This window comes from Saccopteryx leptura, chromosome 5, assembly GCF_036850995.1.
Source record: "Saccopteryx leptura isolate mSacLep1 chromosome 5, mSacLep1_pri_phased_curated, whole genome shotgun sequence".
Taxonomy (NCBI): domain Eukaryota; kingdom Metazoa; phylum Chordata; class Mammalia; order Chiroptera; family Emballonuridae; genus Saccopteryx; species Saccopteryx leptura.
In genome coordinates this window covers 52,284,636-52,301,617 of record NC_089507.1, presented here as the reverse complement: position 1 = coordinate 52,301,617, position 16,982 = coordinate 52,284,636, and the positions used below count along the sequence as shown (strand labels likewise).

Here is a 16,982-nt window from a genome sequence, read left to right as displayed (position 1 = left end):
TATTGTGAATAAAAAAAAATTCAGTGAGGTAGGGTGGAGCTGAGGGCTAAAAGTTCTGAATGGCTAGCAAGGAAATATAAAATTGATATGTAATACTAAAGAGCCATTATAGATTTGACTTTAGTTATATAATAAAATTTCTGTTAGTATTTTTTCTAAAATGTAGATAGTTTAATTATCTTTGCTTTCTTTAAAAAGAAAGTAACCTTACTTAATGAAGAAAATATATTAGCTTGATGACCACAATACCATTTTCTCATTCACAGGACTTGACAGCCATGAAGGTCCTCGTCCTTGCCTGCCTGGTGGCCCTTGCTCTTGCAGGGAAGGTAAGAAAATCTCTGAATGATTAATATGTAGTGAAATATCTTTCCACATGTAGGCAACAACATCACCAATATTTTAAATGTACAAATAAAGCAGCATTTCAACAATTTTTTTAATATTTATACTTTTATGAAAATCATGTACATTCACCTACTACTTCAACAATGTCCTGTTAGCCACAAATCTGGGTAAATGTTTCCTACACCACTGTGCCACCAGTCCTTAAAGAAAAAACAAACAAGCCAATAAGCAACAGAAAAAATCAAGAAGAATCAAATATAAAAACAACAAAAAAGAGTAATAGCACATGAATATAATTATATGCATGTGCAAGTTAGAGGAATATAACTTATTCCAGTGATAATAATTACATACCTCTTACCCTAAAGAATTGGGCTAAGTCCTACTTGTGACTCCCCAAAGACATCCAAATGATGGAATATCAGGCAATAATCATCATTATAAATGTATTTGAAACTGTAATAAAAAAAATCTTTGATAGAAACCAAAATAATTTTTTTTGTTACACATCAAAAACTGTTCCTCATTCAGGTAAAATAGAAATATCATAGAGTTTCCAAATATAAAAGACATAAACAATTACCTTTCAAGGCTTCAAAAGATATAAAACATTTTTTATTTCTTAAATTTGTGAAAAGGATAGCTCTGCATAAAAAAGGTGAAAAATAAGTAGGAAAAATGAGTTAACTATGGAAATTAAATGGTGAATATATATATTTTTTCCTTTACAGAAGGAAGAACTCACTGTATCCAGTGAGGTAAGGCTTTCTTATTTAGAAAAAAAATTCCAGCTATAAAAATTTTGGTAAGAAAGTAAATGCCATTGTAAGAACATTTTCTGATGATCCGGTTGCAATTTTTTTTCTTTACAGACAATAGAAAGCCTTTCAAGCAGTGAGGTAAGACAAGGTTCATTCTGAGACAATTTTCCATTTTTGTAACAGTAATATACTGTATTATCTTTCAACTTTGTTACTTTAGGGCTTTTAAACCAATGCAGCTAGTTGTGACATATAAGCTCTGATATAAATTTTCATTCTAGATTTTTAAGGACAAATACACGTCTACAGATTTCACTACTAAAAGCCCTTTCTATGCTAGCTTTCTCCTGAAAATTTTGTCATTATGCACAAATACTTTTTCTTTAACTGAACTATACAGTCCTTATTTCTGTCTTGAGCTCTGTCCATGCTGACCTCACCTATTGTTTTGATGTTTATTGAGCACCTTCTGTGGCCCAGACACTGACTAGGAGCTGTGGTATAAAGGGAAAAACAGACAGCTGAAGCAGGAAAGAAGGGCAGTATGGGAGATGGTGAGACTGTAGATGGACATATTTTGTAATTACAATAGTTAGCTTAGTAAATAAAAGGCAGTGAGACTTAGTTTTAGTCTTAAATCTGCCTAGGAGAGTCAAGGAGATGTTTACACTTGTGCCCCTGTATGGGGTCTGTCATTACCTGCTGAACGGTGCATGAGTATACTCTCTCTCTCTCCACAAAGGTTATCAGAGCCTTAGGAAAAGTATTTAGTTTTTAAAATTCATTTGAAGCCTCAACATAATAAATGAACTAAGAATGATTAACAGAATGTATCGATTATTATTATAATTTATTATTAACAAAATATTGTTTTAGAATCACATGGGGTTTTATATTTCGTTTGTTGTCATAAGAAGGGAGCATAGTGAGAGAGAAAATTAGCATCTATTAAATGCCTTTCTTTGTACTATGTTCACTAATTTTTTTTTCTTTCTTGACTTCATTCATCTGTCTTTCTTTTATACAACAGTCTTCCACAGAACAGTGCAACATATAAATTTCAGTAATTATCCTGTGTCTGTAATGACATTGTCAGGCCAAGTGTTCATAGTAGCCTATTAAATAAATGCCTTCATTTTTCTGATTCTTATTGACAAAAAATTTTCATGAGAACTTAACCTACTTTTATTCTTATTTTCAAGGAATCTATTATTCACATCAACAAGGTAAAACTCTCATGCTTAAATGTACATATTTTAAAAATTACATTTAATTTTTACATGAGAGAACACTTCTTTTTATGTGATTTGTTTTTTAGCAGAGACCTGAGAAGTTTGAACATGAGAAACAGCAGGGAATAGAGGTAATTTGTTCATAATGAGTATATATCTAAAATTTTTATACAGTAGAATATAGAGTAAATATGAGCATGTTTAGTCTAAAGAATGGTAAGAAAGTAAATGCTATTGTAAGAAGTGAACCTTACATTAAGATGATCTATTTTTAAGAAATAAATGCATTTTTTAGACCTATAATCAACTTGCAGAATATAGAATAAATACTTAAGGGTAATTATTGACTTGCTCACTTTTCTAATGGTATACTAATTTCCATAAATGCACACAAGTAGATACATTTCCAGGTTGGGAACTTACATTCCCCTTATTCAACAGGCTGATGAAAGAAATAGGAAGACAATATGGCACATGTTTTAATTTGCTCACTGATTAGCTGTATAAGCTTGGCCCTAGGTTTCTCTGTACTTCCATTTCTTCATTAGTAAACAGAACATTCATAATTCTCTACAGTTGATGATCTGCCACACAGCAACTATTCAATAACTTAAAACTAACTTTCTACATGTTTTATATGAACACTTACGAGTATGTGCAGTTTTAAAAGAGTTTCTATTACACAGACGAAAGACGTGAGGTACAGAACAATTGAGTTCATGATTATGTGACAAAATCACACAAGTATGAAGTAGTAGAACTTGCTTAAAAATATTTTCTTAGATGATATAAAATTCTTTACTAAATAACATGTGTGGGAACATATTTATCTAATTATAATATTACAGCTCCCCTGTTTTATCAATGGGATGGGTTTGTTTGAAATTGACAACAAATATTTTCTAAATCAAAATGAACTTTCAACTTGATGCTTCTTTAAGGTTTCACAGTACCGAGCATCTACTAAGGGAAGTAGTGCTAGAAGTCTCCTTGTGTTGAGTAACTCCATCAATTAAACCACATATTAAGATTTATTTTTAATTAAAACACACAGAAGTATACTTCAGATTCATTCCTTTAAGTCTTTTTAAAATAAATAATTATGGGAAAACAATTTAGTCTATTGTTTTGAAAAGTCCATGCCCTCTGAATCCCAAACTCTATAGCTAACAACAGCTATTAAAGGTAACTCAGAAAAAAAGAATCAAGTTTGAAATCCCCAAACATTGATTTCAATTTGATCAGTGTTCAGCTATGAAGGGAGGTGTCAATGAAAAATCCCTCAATGCGTTTTTAACTCAGACTGTGAACATTTCCAAATAATTTCTTAACTAGAATAAGTAAAAGATATTCTTACTCTCTTTTAACTCAGTTATGATTGTTCAAAAAAGAGGAGGTTCATTTATCATGAGTGGCTATTATAGCTGAATCGTGGCCTCAAACATTCTTTTTCCTTCTCTCCAGGATGAACGCCAGGACAATATCCACCCCTTTATGCAGCCCCAGCCTCTTTTCTATCCTTACCCTCAGCCCATCCCTAACACTGTCCTTCCACAAAACGTCCTGCCTCTTGCTCAGCCTTCCGTGGTGCTGCCTATCCTGCAGCCTCAAGTGATGGAAGCCCGCAATGCTAAGGAGACCATCGTTTCTAAGCGCAACGTGATGCCAGTTCTTAACTCTCCAGTAGTGCCATTTTTGGAACGCCAAATCCCAAGTGTCACTGATCTCAAAATCCCACAGATTCCTCTGCCTCTGGTCCAGCCCGTGATGCAGCAGGTCCATCAGCCTCTGGCTCAGATTCCCGTGTTTCCTACTCAGTCCCTGCTCTCCCTTCCTCAGCCCAAAGCCCAGCTTCTTTCCCAGCAAGTGATGACCTACCCCCAGAGAAATATGCCAGTCCAAGCCTTTGTGCTGTACCAAGAGCCCCTGCTGGATCAGCAGCAGTTCCACCCTATGACTCAGCCTATTGCCCCAGTTTACAACTTACAACAAGTAAGTCCTAATTAACTAACTGTTTGATTCATGATGTGTATATGATATAAAAAGTGAGAGACCCAGAATAAAAGAATAAATAAATAATAAATCGATTCAAAATTCACATAGTTTAGATTAGGTTTCTCAACACTAGTTACAAAATAAAATAGCCTAGAAAACCCGTTTTCTCCTAAATCCCAATATCTAGGACTACTTGCAGAGATTTAAATATAATTGTTCTGATTTTCTATGTAGAAGATAATGAGAATTGGGAAAATGTTATTTCCGAGATTCGGATTTAATTAATCTGTTGAGAATGTAGATAAAGAGAATTAAGGCTTACTTAAGACAAATTTGATAATCTGGGTGGAGAATAAAGAAGTATTATTTTCTATAGTTTTGAAGTTTTCATTGTGCACATGTTTCATATTTGCTTTAATTTGCATCATGTTTTTGATATATGTACATGGGAGAGAAATTGATTGAGATACTTATTTCATTATGCATAGAATTTTTTAAAAAAGTGTTCTTGCCAAAAAGTGAATTGCTTGTTATTTTATTTATTTTTAGGTTTAAAAGGATTTCAAACCTATTATTTCTATTTTACTTTTGGTAAGCTTGGGGAGTTTGGAGATGAGACTGATTATAGTTAATACATTTCTACATTTCTTTGTCTTGGATAAGCCCAAGATAGTAATATACTCCATTAATATATCAACTTATTTATTAATAGTCAATGTGTCATGGACATCTAAATAGTTGATTATTATATAATCACTTGAAATTATATATCTTATATTAAAATTTTTTAAATTATTTTAAGTTTAATTGTTATTGACAGATAGAATGGCTGTTTTTAAGTGCTTATATCCTTATATTTATTATCATTTTTGGAAAAAAAACCAGTTTCATCTACTTTTATGTAACTATGTTTGAGGTTGTTTTTTTTTAAAAATCAACTTACATACTCATTTCTACAGTAAGCTCCATAAAATTTAATTGTTTTATCACATTTAAAATGTATGTACAAATACTAACTTTTAATGTGTGGATCAAAATAAAATTAATTAGTCTCACTGTGAGAACTAAAAGGGAAGAAAATATAGCTTTGAGATTTTTAAGATACAAATTTTTTAGTGATTATGGTAAACTAGAGATTTCACTAAAACAATTAGAAATGAGATGCTGTTTGGTCTTTGGAAACTTGTATATATGCAAGAAAGAGCACAAGACGGTGCATTTATAATAAAATTTCTCGAATGAATTAGTCACACCAAAATCACAAATGGGGAGAAGTGAATGGTTATTTCATATTACAACTAATTCTATATTTTTTCTCTTATTCCATAGAATTGACTATGACTGGAAATGTGGAAGCTTTTAAATCTCTGTATCATGCAATCAAGAAATGAACAATTTTTGAAAGATTCTACATGGACAAAATAAAAATGTATTTATTTATTTTATGTATTATATAACATTCTTCTTATTTGAATTCTGGTCATAAACTTCAGTTTCCAAATTTTAATTTAAAAAGTATGATGGAATTTTAATTTTGAGTTGGAAGTACCATACCACATCAAAAACATGTATAAAAATAATTTCTAGAATTGAGCTTACTGTTACTGTTTCCTAACCAGTCATTTCAATAAAGTAATCTTTCATGCACATTTCAGTTTTTCTGTCTTTATTATAGTGTTTTAACCTTCATTGGTCTCTTTAATGCTAACTTTAGATTATTACTGTTGTTAAAAATAGCCATCGAAGAATTAAAATGAAAGAAATGTTATGAATTGAAAATTAAAAGATATAAAAAAAATTGGAGGAAAAGATAATCATATGCTGTGTCTGCTCTAGAAAGTCTGGTTTAGCCTCCGTTAAATAATTACACCTGTACCTTTCACCGTCAAAAGTACCAGCAGCAGATGTAAAATTTTATTATCGCTCTAAGAAAAAGTAAACTGTGAAATTTGATTCACAGTTCCAAAATCCAGCTGCAAAGTGGTACTTTGAGAGTTACTTCAACTTTTGGATCTTTAATTCCGTATTTATGTAACAGCTGATTCAAAGGGTTTCATTGAAATTTTAGTGTGATTAGTACACTGTACCATACATGATGTGTTCCCTCTTGCTCCATCTTACTGACTTCATATCTGTCAGAGCAACAAGAGCCAGTAATATAGTCAGTATCAGCTGGGCTGTAGCAAATAATGTGGCTATAGAAAATAATGCTCAAGACCCAAAGATTTATAGAAAACTCTGCTATTCATTGTCTCTCACTGTGGAGTAACTGTTTCACTGTGGTCAATTATCCCTCTGCCAACTCTTGCACTGTACACGCAAGTCCATCTACTTGAGTTATCACGTGGTTCATCTGTAGCAATTATTCCATCTTTCCGGCACCCTCAATGTTTTCCTCACTCAGGATCAAGTACAAACCAAACTTACGCTATCATAGCTTTCATCTTCAATGAAAAAAATTTTATCTTCAACTTGTACCTCCTAACTCCTATTTCTATAGGTTACTCTATGGTAATTATTATAGAAGTAGCTTTACTGGTTTTCAATTGTCTCATATGTTATTCTTTCATCAAAATGCTCCCATCAAGTCTTTGTCCCTACTGAAACCACTCATTTTTCTTTTTTTCTTCTTTTCCAAGTGAGAGGAGGGGAGATAGAGAGACAGACTCCTGCATGCATCCAGACCAGAATCCACCTAGTAACCGATGCTCTGTCCATCTGGGGCCATGCTCGCAACCAAGCTGTTTTTAGCAACCTGAGCTCCCAGGCTGATGAGCTCAAACCAACTGAGCCATGGTTGTGGGAGGGGACGAGAGAGAAAGAGAGAGGAGGGGGTGGAGAGGAGAAGCAGATGGCCGCTTCTCCTGTGTGCCCTGACAGAAATTAAACCCAGGACTTCCACACACCAGGCCAACGCTCTACCTCTGAGCCAACCTATCAGAGCTGTATATATTTTTCTTTAGAAACACTGGCATACTGAAAAATATTGTGAGTGTTGGCATATAATTCTTGCAAAAAATGTTATTGAGAATCAAGTTACATATGGGTGCCATGCATTCACTTGTATCCCTACCCAAACATATGTTGAAGTCCTAAATCCCTATATTTCAGAAAGTACTCTTATTTGGATAGATGGGTAATTGTAAAAGTAATTTGTGAAGACAAGGTTAGCCAGGGGTAAGGTGTGTATCCTTAAATAAATAGGATTGTTGCCTTTGTAACAAGATACAAAAAGAGAGAAGATGGCTCTTTAAAAACCAAGATGGAGATTATACTGATGCATTTAAAAACTAATAAATGTCAAGATTGTCAAAAAATGCCAGAAAGTAGGAAGCAGCAAAGATGAATTGTACCCTAGAGCTGTTGTTACAAAGAGCAAGGCTCTGCTATTGTTTCATAGTCACCAGTCTAGGAATTAATACAATGAAATATCCAGTGTATGCTTCATAGGTCAATTTATTTTGCAGAGAAAGTTCTTTTTTTTTTTTAATTTTATGATACTTCAACATAAAGTACAGAGTAGAAAATAATCAAACAGTCTAGAGAATATCGTGACTACTGTGTTCGAACTACTGATCACTGATCTCAGATGTGTGTTGTTCGTGTAACTTGATGAGCTTTTCTTCTTGTTGGTTTTTAAAAGCTGGGATTTGTACACAGGAACATTATTTATGGGTCAAATTGTTTCTAAATTCCAATGTAATACCTGAGAGAATACAAATAATACTCTACTTTTTGGAATTGTTTTAGAAAATGTGGGTTTTGAAGCACACTGGATGCATTTATTGCATGCAGGCTTGATAATATGTTGTCAGATGGGTCAAAGAATTTTTGAGTAAGAAGAATCATCACGAGTAGGAACAAAGAAGACTTTTCACCAAGCCTGTGGATAAAAAAAAAATGCATTTTATTAAACTACAGAGTAAGTCATTGCTAATATCATTTTCCTTTCCTGTTTTTGAATTATATCCAAATATATTCCTTTGTATCTAACCAAGTTCTCACAATTGTCCTTTTGTTATCCCCTGCTTGGTCTGCACCAAATAAAGGTCTTGTTGGTCTCAGATCCTGAATTCTGCTTGTCCCAAAGTTTGAACAAACACTAAAATGTAGAACATGCCTCCTTTATCAGCTTATCCTGAGAATCAACTGATCCTTGTGAGCAACTTTTCCTACTGGTCATTTCCCCATGCTTGCTCAATTTACCATAAGAGATTATACTAAACTTTGTAAACCTCTGTCTATCCTGTAAAAAAAAAATGAATAAAAGCTTTTTCTATTTAATTTTGAGAGGCTTTCAGATTTCAGAGATATAACTATTCTCCCCATGGAGATGATCTTTGTTGTGAATGAAGTCTCTATTTGTCTATGTTTGAGACAAAACCATGCCTTGGTTAAAATTATTCACATGAAAAAGCTTTACTGAAATTATATGTTATTTAAATTATATATTACTTAAATTAATTATAAAGTAGTTATGTTTTCAGACTTTATTTTAGAATAAATTGCTGCTATCACTACTACTTCTCTCTTAGTTCAAGTTATTATCTCCCATCTTAAATACTGTGCTAGTGTTCCAATGAACTTTCTTTATGGTCTGTGTGTATTCCCCTTTACTCTATTTGCCATACTGCTGTTTATGTAACTGGTCTCAGTAACACATCCAATCACATCACTGCTTTGTCAAATGATATTCTGACTGATGACATACAGCTTTTATATTCATTTTAATAACCTGATTCATTTTTATAACTAGACAGTGAAGTAGCACTAGGAATATAAGTACCATTAAGCTCTCCTGCCTCAGTTTCTTCACTTGTGAAACTGGTTTAGCAGTAGGACTTCGCAACTCTGTGGCAAGTGAGTCAACACCTGTGAGACACTGAGAATTGTGTCTGCTGCTTAAACACCCATTGAAGTGCTGTTGTTGTTCTTGCTATTATACCCCTAGGATCAGGGTCACTGTGTCAAAATCTCAACCTCACTGCCCTGGGAGAGGGACTTCCCTCAGCACCCACAATGTCTCGAGTTCTTCTCCAAGTAGGGGGCAGGTCACGAAGCATGATGACCTGGCTGACATCGTGCTGTGGGGAGGTGCACCACCTGTGATGTGGTAAATGAATAAAATGAAGGAACGCTCTCAGAAAGTAAGTAACTAAAACACTCTGGCTTACTGGTATTTATGTTCCCAGTGCTTCCTCACTGCATGCTCATGATGTGGTCTAGAAATATCTGAACACTGAATACAAACCTCAGCTGGACCCTTATTTCTTAATATAACATCACATTAAAGCATATTTGTTTCCAACTGTTTCTTTCCAGTCTTTTAAAATAATTCCTATTTCCGTCTCTTTAAATCTTGCGGCTGAACTAATTATATACTGAACTATGACTTTTTCTTGTATATACTTCAGGGTCTTAAGAAATATTAAACAAATAATAAAAAATTAATTGAATAAATTTGTCACATTTTTTTTCCACTTGTTACTTCTCATATTATGTTCAGTTCTGTTTGTTAGCTTACTTGGCTTTTCAATTTGAATGCTATTTGCTTTCAAAATTAACATAACCTATTCATTTTCATTAATGTCTCAAGTAAATTTAATTTAAAACAACAAAACATAGGCACAAAGCAAAATTTCCTGGAAAAAAAAATGACACTTCCCCACCCAATGAAACGGGTACAAACAGATTACAGTGGCTTTGTCTCCTACCTGAAAGGCATATTTACTAAGCAGTTTTATCTGCTAATCTAGTTCTGAGTACTTACATCCATTTCCTTCTATACCTTCCCTGGTTTCAATTGATCATCAAGTCTACTGAATTCCTTTTTAAGCTCTTTTCTTCTACTTCTTTTAATTCTTTCTATCACTAGCCTATCTAGGTTTCTCTTAATAAAAAACCTTCTCTTAATTCCAGCATACACATTTCATCCATATTTGTGTTTCCAAAATAATATTTTAAATATATCTTTCCTTGATAAGATATAATCAGCTATTACTTAATGTCTAAGAAGTGTTTTTAGACTCTTAGCCTGTTGATAATGGGAATAATTTGAATCAATTATCCATGTGTATTTAAAAAATAATTGAAATCTTTTCTAATTATTCCAGCTATGAATTGCAGAACTGCTTTATTTTGTAGTGAAATATTTAATCTTGCATGGAATTTGGAATACTTAATGTTGTTTAAGACAAAGTTGAATTTTTAAAAATAAATCAATAATATTTCTTTATCGTCTTGTCAAAATTATATTAAAGCAGTTGTCCTTATTCTAACTGCTCATCAGAGTACCAAGGCAAAGTTTCTCAAAATTTCTTGTGGTATGAATCAAGGAGGAACTTTATTTCAAATGCAGGTTCTGATTGAATACGTCTGGGTTGGGCTTCAGACTTTAAATTTCTGACGAATTCACAGATGGTGGTGTGCCAATGCTCCAAAGATTACAGTTTAGAAATACATGTTTTAAACAATATCCTGGCACATATTTGGTGATAAGGCATTGTGTAATCACAATTACAATATATACAACTCTAATCATAGTCATTGTTGCAAGTTTCTCCAATTTTATGAAGTGGTTACATGTTATTATAATACCTATTTGTTCATGAGAAAGTTGAAGCTTAGATAAGATAAGGAAGAGTTCAAGATCATGAAACTAGGTTTGACCTGTGGTGATACAGTGGATAAAGCATCAACCTAGAATGCTCAGGTCTTGAATCCCTGGGCTTGCCCTGTTAAGGCACATACAGGAAGCAACTACTACAAGTTGATGCTTCCTGCTCCTCTCCCCCTTCTTTCTCTTTTTCTCTCTCTCCTATCTCTGAAAACCAATAAATAAAATCCTAAAAAGAAAGATCATTGAAACTATCAGTTGTCTGACCCAGAGTTCCCATCTGAAAAGCCCCATCTCTAACCATGCCAGCAGAGTTTTCTTTTAGAAATACTGAGATGAATACATAAATGCACTTTATGAGAGCTACACCTGGCTGTATTGCTTAAACTGGTCTGCTTTGGTTTAATGGCTTGATTTTGTTTATTCTTGTTTTAACTCTTACCACTAAAATTTCTGGAGAATGAAAAATGTCACTAGATGTGTCTTACCTCTGTAATCTGTCCTGTGTGTACTACTTTCTGTCATGGTGATGGTGTCCATGCTTGTAATATGGGTAATACCCTTCCTGGAAAGAAATAATTGCATAGAATTGAGAGAATGACACTGTAAATGTCTCCAAATAACTTCCATTAGAAACTTAAGTTGTTAAAGTTGGTAGGAACTTGTAGTTGACACATCTGATTTTTCAAATTTTTAGTTGTTTTCACTTTATTAAAATAATATTTAATAGGAGAAAGAAATAAGATAACATTTACAGTTGTACTGTTTGTTGACAATTTTGTTGTTTTATATTATGGATGAAGCCATTGATTATAGTTAACCAATCACAAAGATTTCAAATATTTTAAAAAATATTTTCTCCAAGCCTTTACTTTGCCTATCTTTGAATTATCTAAGGAAAAGGAATTTGTTAATTCTAGGTTAAATAGAATTGCAACTTCTCACTCTTGATCTATAATGACCTAATGTCCCTAAAACTCCTATTTATTTAACAAGAACAATTTAACTTAATGACTTCATCATCACCCACAAAAATCAAAAGGTGAAAATTTACCACATCATATGTGTTTTTAGCACCTTTATCCTCCATTAAAGATATGTTTAATAATTTAGAATCTAAAATATTTCTTAAGTCAAGGCAATTACCTATTTACCAGAAAAAAAGGATTTACCTTCTGTGAAAAAAAAAAGGCTTCATCAAGGTAGCATTATAAGGTTTTATCTAAATGCTATTAGTACAAAACCTTTGAGTCCTTTACCAGTACATCATAAATAAATAAACTCAATGTATACTTTAAAGATTCATTATATAGAATGTTTCAGAGATAGGTATTAATTCTTCTAATAGAATAAGTACTCAGTGCAGAAAATATTTTTATATACCATATTATTTAGGGAATACTTACATGGTGTTTGTGTTTATAGTGATGATGTTTCTGTAAAAATAAAGAACACATTAAAATTGTTATACATGTTTAATTATCAAGTTTTCTAGTACATGAAAGTATCTTACCTCTTCAGATGAATGATCAGCTCTCTTGAAAAAAAAAAGAAGAAAATAGTGAACTTCTCAGTTTTATAATTTTAGAATGGGTGTCAAAATACACTGTAGCCACAATTATTATCAAACAGAATGGAAGCAAAATCTTACATAACTGATACACTAAATTAATTGTTTTATGTTTAGTGACACCTTTAACATAAATGAAGACTAAGCTTTAGTTATAATTACTTTGTTATGGTTCAATATCAATTCACACAGGTCCAAATTTCTTTTGTGTGTAAAAAGAAAGAAAATCTATCACTGTGACTAGGAGACTAAAGATGAAAGGTTAAAATTTAGATTAACTCAAGACTAATGTGTATTATATAGGTATGCTTTGAGTTGCTGAAAAACTATGCACATTTAAATAATGATTGTGCAGGTTACAGTCTGGTGTTATGATTATGTTTTTCTCTGTTCTTCTTGGATTTTTTTTCACACTTGTGCTTCTGAGTATTCTTAGTGTCTCCGTGTACTCAAGATTGACTTTAGGTTCTTTTTTTTGTGACAGAGACAGAGAAAGAGACAAAGAGAGGAGCAGATAGAAACAGACAGACAGAAAGAGAGATGAGAAGCATCAATTATTTGTTGCTGCACCTTAGCTGTTCATTGATTACTTTCTCATATGTGCCTTGTCAGAGGGGCTACAGCAGAGCGAGTGACACCTTGCTCAATCCAGAGACCTTGGGCTCAAACCAGTGACCTTGGGCTTCAAACCAGCAACATTTGGGCTCAAGCCAGTGACCACGGGGTCACGTCTATGATCCTACAGGAAAGTCAGTGACCCAATGCTCAAACCAGCGAACCTGCGCTCAAGTTGGTGAGCCTGTACTCAAGTCAGATGAGCCCATGCTCAAGCCAGTGACCTCAGGGTTTTGAACCTGGGTCCTCTGTATCCCAGTCCAGTGCTCTATCTACTGTGCCACTGCCTGGTCAGGCTGACTTTAGGTTCTTAATGTATTAATGTAAGTTAATTTAAAAAATGTTATACAAAAATATTAAAATTGATAAAGTCATGTTCAGGCAGTGCAAATATGGCCCAGAACACCAGAAATAAGAGACAGTCTTTGGATAATTACTAAGAACATATTCAAAATTTCTGATATACTTACAGCCATGGCAACCAGGAGAGCCATGATAAAGGTGATGAAGAAAAATATCTTCATATTTGGCCAAGTCCTATGAAAGCATATGCGACAAATCAGTAACACATTTATTCTGACACTTTCAAATCATTGATTGATCAAACTATGATCCAAAGCTTTGTGAAACAGACTGGACCTAGGGAGACCAATTAAAACACATTGCTTGACCTCATGGAAGTTAAAGTCTAGTAGGGGATATTGATAAGAAAATATGATTACTCTGCTATAGAAATGTTAACCACCATAAGAACAGACAAAATGGACATCATAAATAAACCAAGGGTAGAGGGAAATATTAAAGAGAAAGATAAAGCTTGTGTTAGATTATACAGAACAAGTAAAGATAGGGTAGGGCCAGCAGCAAAGAAACCTAAATAGGGAGAGAATAGCATGTGGGAAATCAAATAGAATGCCAAGTAAGAAGAACAAAAAAATGAAGATAAGATGAACTTTTAGATTGTTGTGAAATTATTGTTGCCTTACACCAAGGCATATAAAGGTCATGGTTAAGGCAGAATTTAGAGTTTAAAGAAATGTTTAGAAGATAGAATTTATAATAGAGATAGAGAAAAGCATTTAGGTTTGAGAATTGTAAAGGTGTTATAACCTTAGTATTAGAAAATTAATTCTAACAGAGAAAAACCAAATTAAAAATAAGTTTCAAGGAAAATATTTGTAGATACATTGAAAAATTGAAATGATAAAAATGATTTAATCTCTAATTAATCTTATTCAACAAAATTACCCTAATCTAGTATTCTTAAATATGCTTTTATAATACAGTATACACAAGTGAACTCAGTTCTGTTGATGTTGTATAAGAAGTAAAGCAAATTATTTATTTTGAGTTATGGAATTCTAAATAAAAACACATTGCAAACTAAGGCAAATAATGAGTAATAGCTTTTCTCCCTCTTGATCATTTTTGATCATTAGTTTGTTACAATAGAATAACATTTATGTTGCTAATAATAAAAGAAACTATTCTTCTGCCTAATAACTCTAAATCTCAAACATATGAAGCATAACATGTGATTGATGGTATTTCCCTTGTTTCTTATCCATTGAATATGCCTCACTGGTTTAAACTGGATACTGTGTCATTAAACAAGTTGAGAAAATCATATATTTTGAGATGAAGTTTTTCAAATATATTTCTTGATAAAGTTTTTTATCATCTACTTTTTAATCAAACATTTAGTCATGTTAAGATACAAATATGCAACTTTTAGTGTTGTTTATACTTCAAATTTTATTGAAAGTAGGCTAAGAAATAGTCACAAAAATTTTATTCTACAGATAAAGAGATACTCAGATAAATAATTTAATATCTTTCAAAGAATATTAGCCAAAGAACACAATGAAATAAAATTTTTAATAAAATGAATTTAAAAGTCTATAATATAATGTTAATTTTTCAGAAAATAAGAAACTATTTTATAATAAATAAGATAATTAAAAGATAATTGTGAATTAGTGATGATAATAGAGTAACTTTGATGAACATTAATAAAACTGTAGAAGTAACATTTGGGTTTGCAAAAAGAGATTTATGCTGAATATTCAAGAGATCAATTTCTTATGAAATATATAACTTTAAGATAAAGGTAAAACTAATTATTAACAGAGTAGATATTATAAATTTGGCCAAAGAAATAAAAAGACATCTAAGATATCCCACCAACAGAGAACATAGAGCATATCTCTCCCATGTTCCACATCATTTATTTGGTACAATGCTTGATGTTAATCCAGAAGCATTGTGATCCTGTCCTCACCTTCAGTTCCTGACATAGAAACATCAGTTCTTTAAATTGCTTCTTTATGAGAAATTGTCAACAAATAATATGCAATTTTAAAATAGTTTATAACTTATTCTACTGAACAAAAACTAGAAAAACACATCACATTGGAATTAATCCATAAATATGTTACCTTTTTCTCAAGATGAGATACAAGAGTTCTAGAAGTTGAAATTGTGAAGCCTTAAGAGATGATGTGCTTTTCTGAAGGACTGATGTATTTATATACAATGAAATCTTCCCTTTGTTTTTCTATATCATGTCAGTTATGAGATCATATTATAGAACTAAAAATAATGCCCCAAATCTGTCACCACAGATACCACAGATAAACTTAAAATACAGTAGAGGATTGTGAAGTGGAGTGAAAGAAAACAGTTCCACTCATGACATGTTAATCCCAGTGTTAGTCTATACTATGCATGAATAAAAAAGAAAATGTATGCCAAGTAAAGTAAGCATAGAAATGAATTGAAATGGTAAAGGTGTTTCTGTAGTACACCATCTGCCATATTTAAACAAATACATGTACTAGATGGAAAAACTGTATGCCCAAAATTATACCATCTTACCAAAAATTTTACTGGTTCTCTAATATATGGTGGCAACTGGCACAATAATATGGAGTCGTTTATTTCATATGTGTCTCCTACAAATTATTTCAATGTACCTTTACTCCACTGACTTTAGAATATTTAAAGTCTTGAAATATTTGCCAAAATTCAGTAATCCATTGAGTATTATATAAAAAACCAATTTTTATTTTACACAGAAGCTCAGTACATTATATCTTACACAGTAACTGGATGCATATGTTTTGGTAATAAATTTACTTTCCTTATTTATTTTTTTTTTTTTTTGTATTTTTCTGAAGTTGGAAACAGGGAGGCAGTCAGACAGACTTCCGCATGCGCCCAACTGGGATCCACCCCACACGCCCACCAGGGGGCGATGCTCTGCCCACCTGGGGCATCACTCTGTTGCAACCAGAGCCATTCTAGTGCCTGAGGCAGAGGCCACAGAGCCATCCTCAGCACCCGGGCCATCTTTGCTCCAATGGAGCTTTGGCTGCAGGAGGGGAAGAGAGAGACAGAGAGGAAGGAAGGGAAGGAGGGGAAGGAGGGGTGGAGAAGCAGATGGGCGCCTTTCCTGTGTGCCCTGGCTGGGAATCGAACCCCGGATTCCTGCACGCCAGGCGGATGCTCTACTACTAAGCCAACCGGCCAGGGCCACTTTCCTTGAATTTTTAAGGGCTCATGTTTCTCACTGTAAGCCTGGTGTTAACACTATTATACTAGATAGGAAGAAAAATTAGTTTTCACTAAGAATCTAGAAAAGTTTGCATCAAAATTCACTTCTTTGCTACTGGTTAGTTAATGTAATGTACTCAGACTAAATATATAAAAATTATTTTTAAATTTTAAGTATATTTTATGTCCTTACCCATTGTCACTCAAAATGTGGTACATGCAACCATGAGAGTTAACATCATCTTAGCACTTGCTGAAAAAACAAATTCATAGGTCCTCTGTCCAAGCAT

At 33.0% G+C, this 16,982-nt stretch overlaps 1 protein-coding gene and 1 long non-coding RNA gene across 2 annotated transcripts; one reads left to right on the top strand and one right to left on the bottom strand.

Annotated features, from left to right (window-relative positions):
• The first annotated feature begins 275 nt into the window (after positions 1 to 275).
• Positions 276 to 4,348, top strand: LOC136406482 (beta-casein-like). The gene is made up of 6 exons (XM_066386536.1): positions 276 to 329; positions 1,080 to 1,106; positions 1,221 to 1,247; positions 2,312 to 2,335; positions 2,428 to 2,472; positions 3,806 to 4,348. The coding sequence occupies exons 1-6, from the start codon at positions 279 to 281 to the stop codon at positions 4,346 to 4,348; spliced, it is 717 nt and encodes a 238-aa protein (XP_066242633.1). The 5' UTR covers positions 276 to 278.
• A 3,426-nt stretch (positions 4,349 to 7,774) lies between these two features.
• LOC136405927 (uncharacterized) lies at positions 7,775 to 15,645 on the bottom strand. The gene is made up of 6 exons (XR_010751592.1): positions 15,576 to 15,645; positions 13,608 to 13,674; positions 12,466 to 12,489; positions 12,359 to 12,388; positions 11,441 to 11,517; positions 7,775 to 8,219 (listed from the first exon to the last, which is right to left on the bottom strand). It is a non-coding gene; the product is annotated as an uncharacterized lncRNA (long non-coding RNA).
• Positions 15,646 to 16,982: the final 1,337 nt, after the last annotated feature.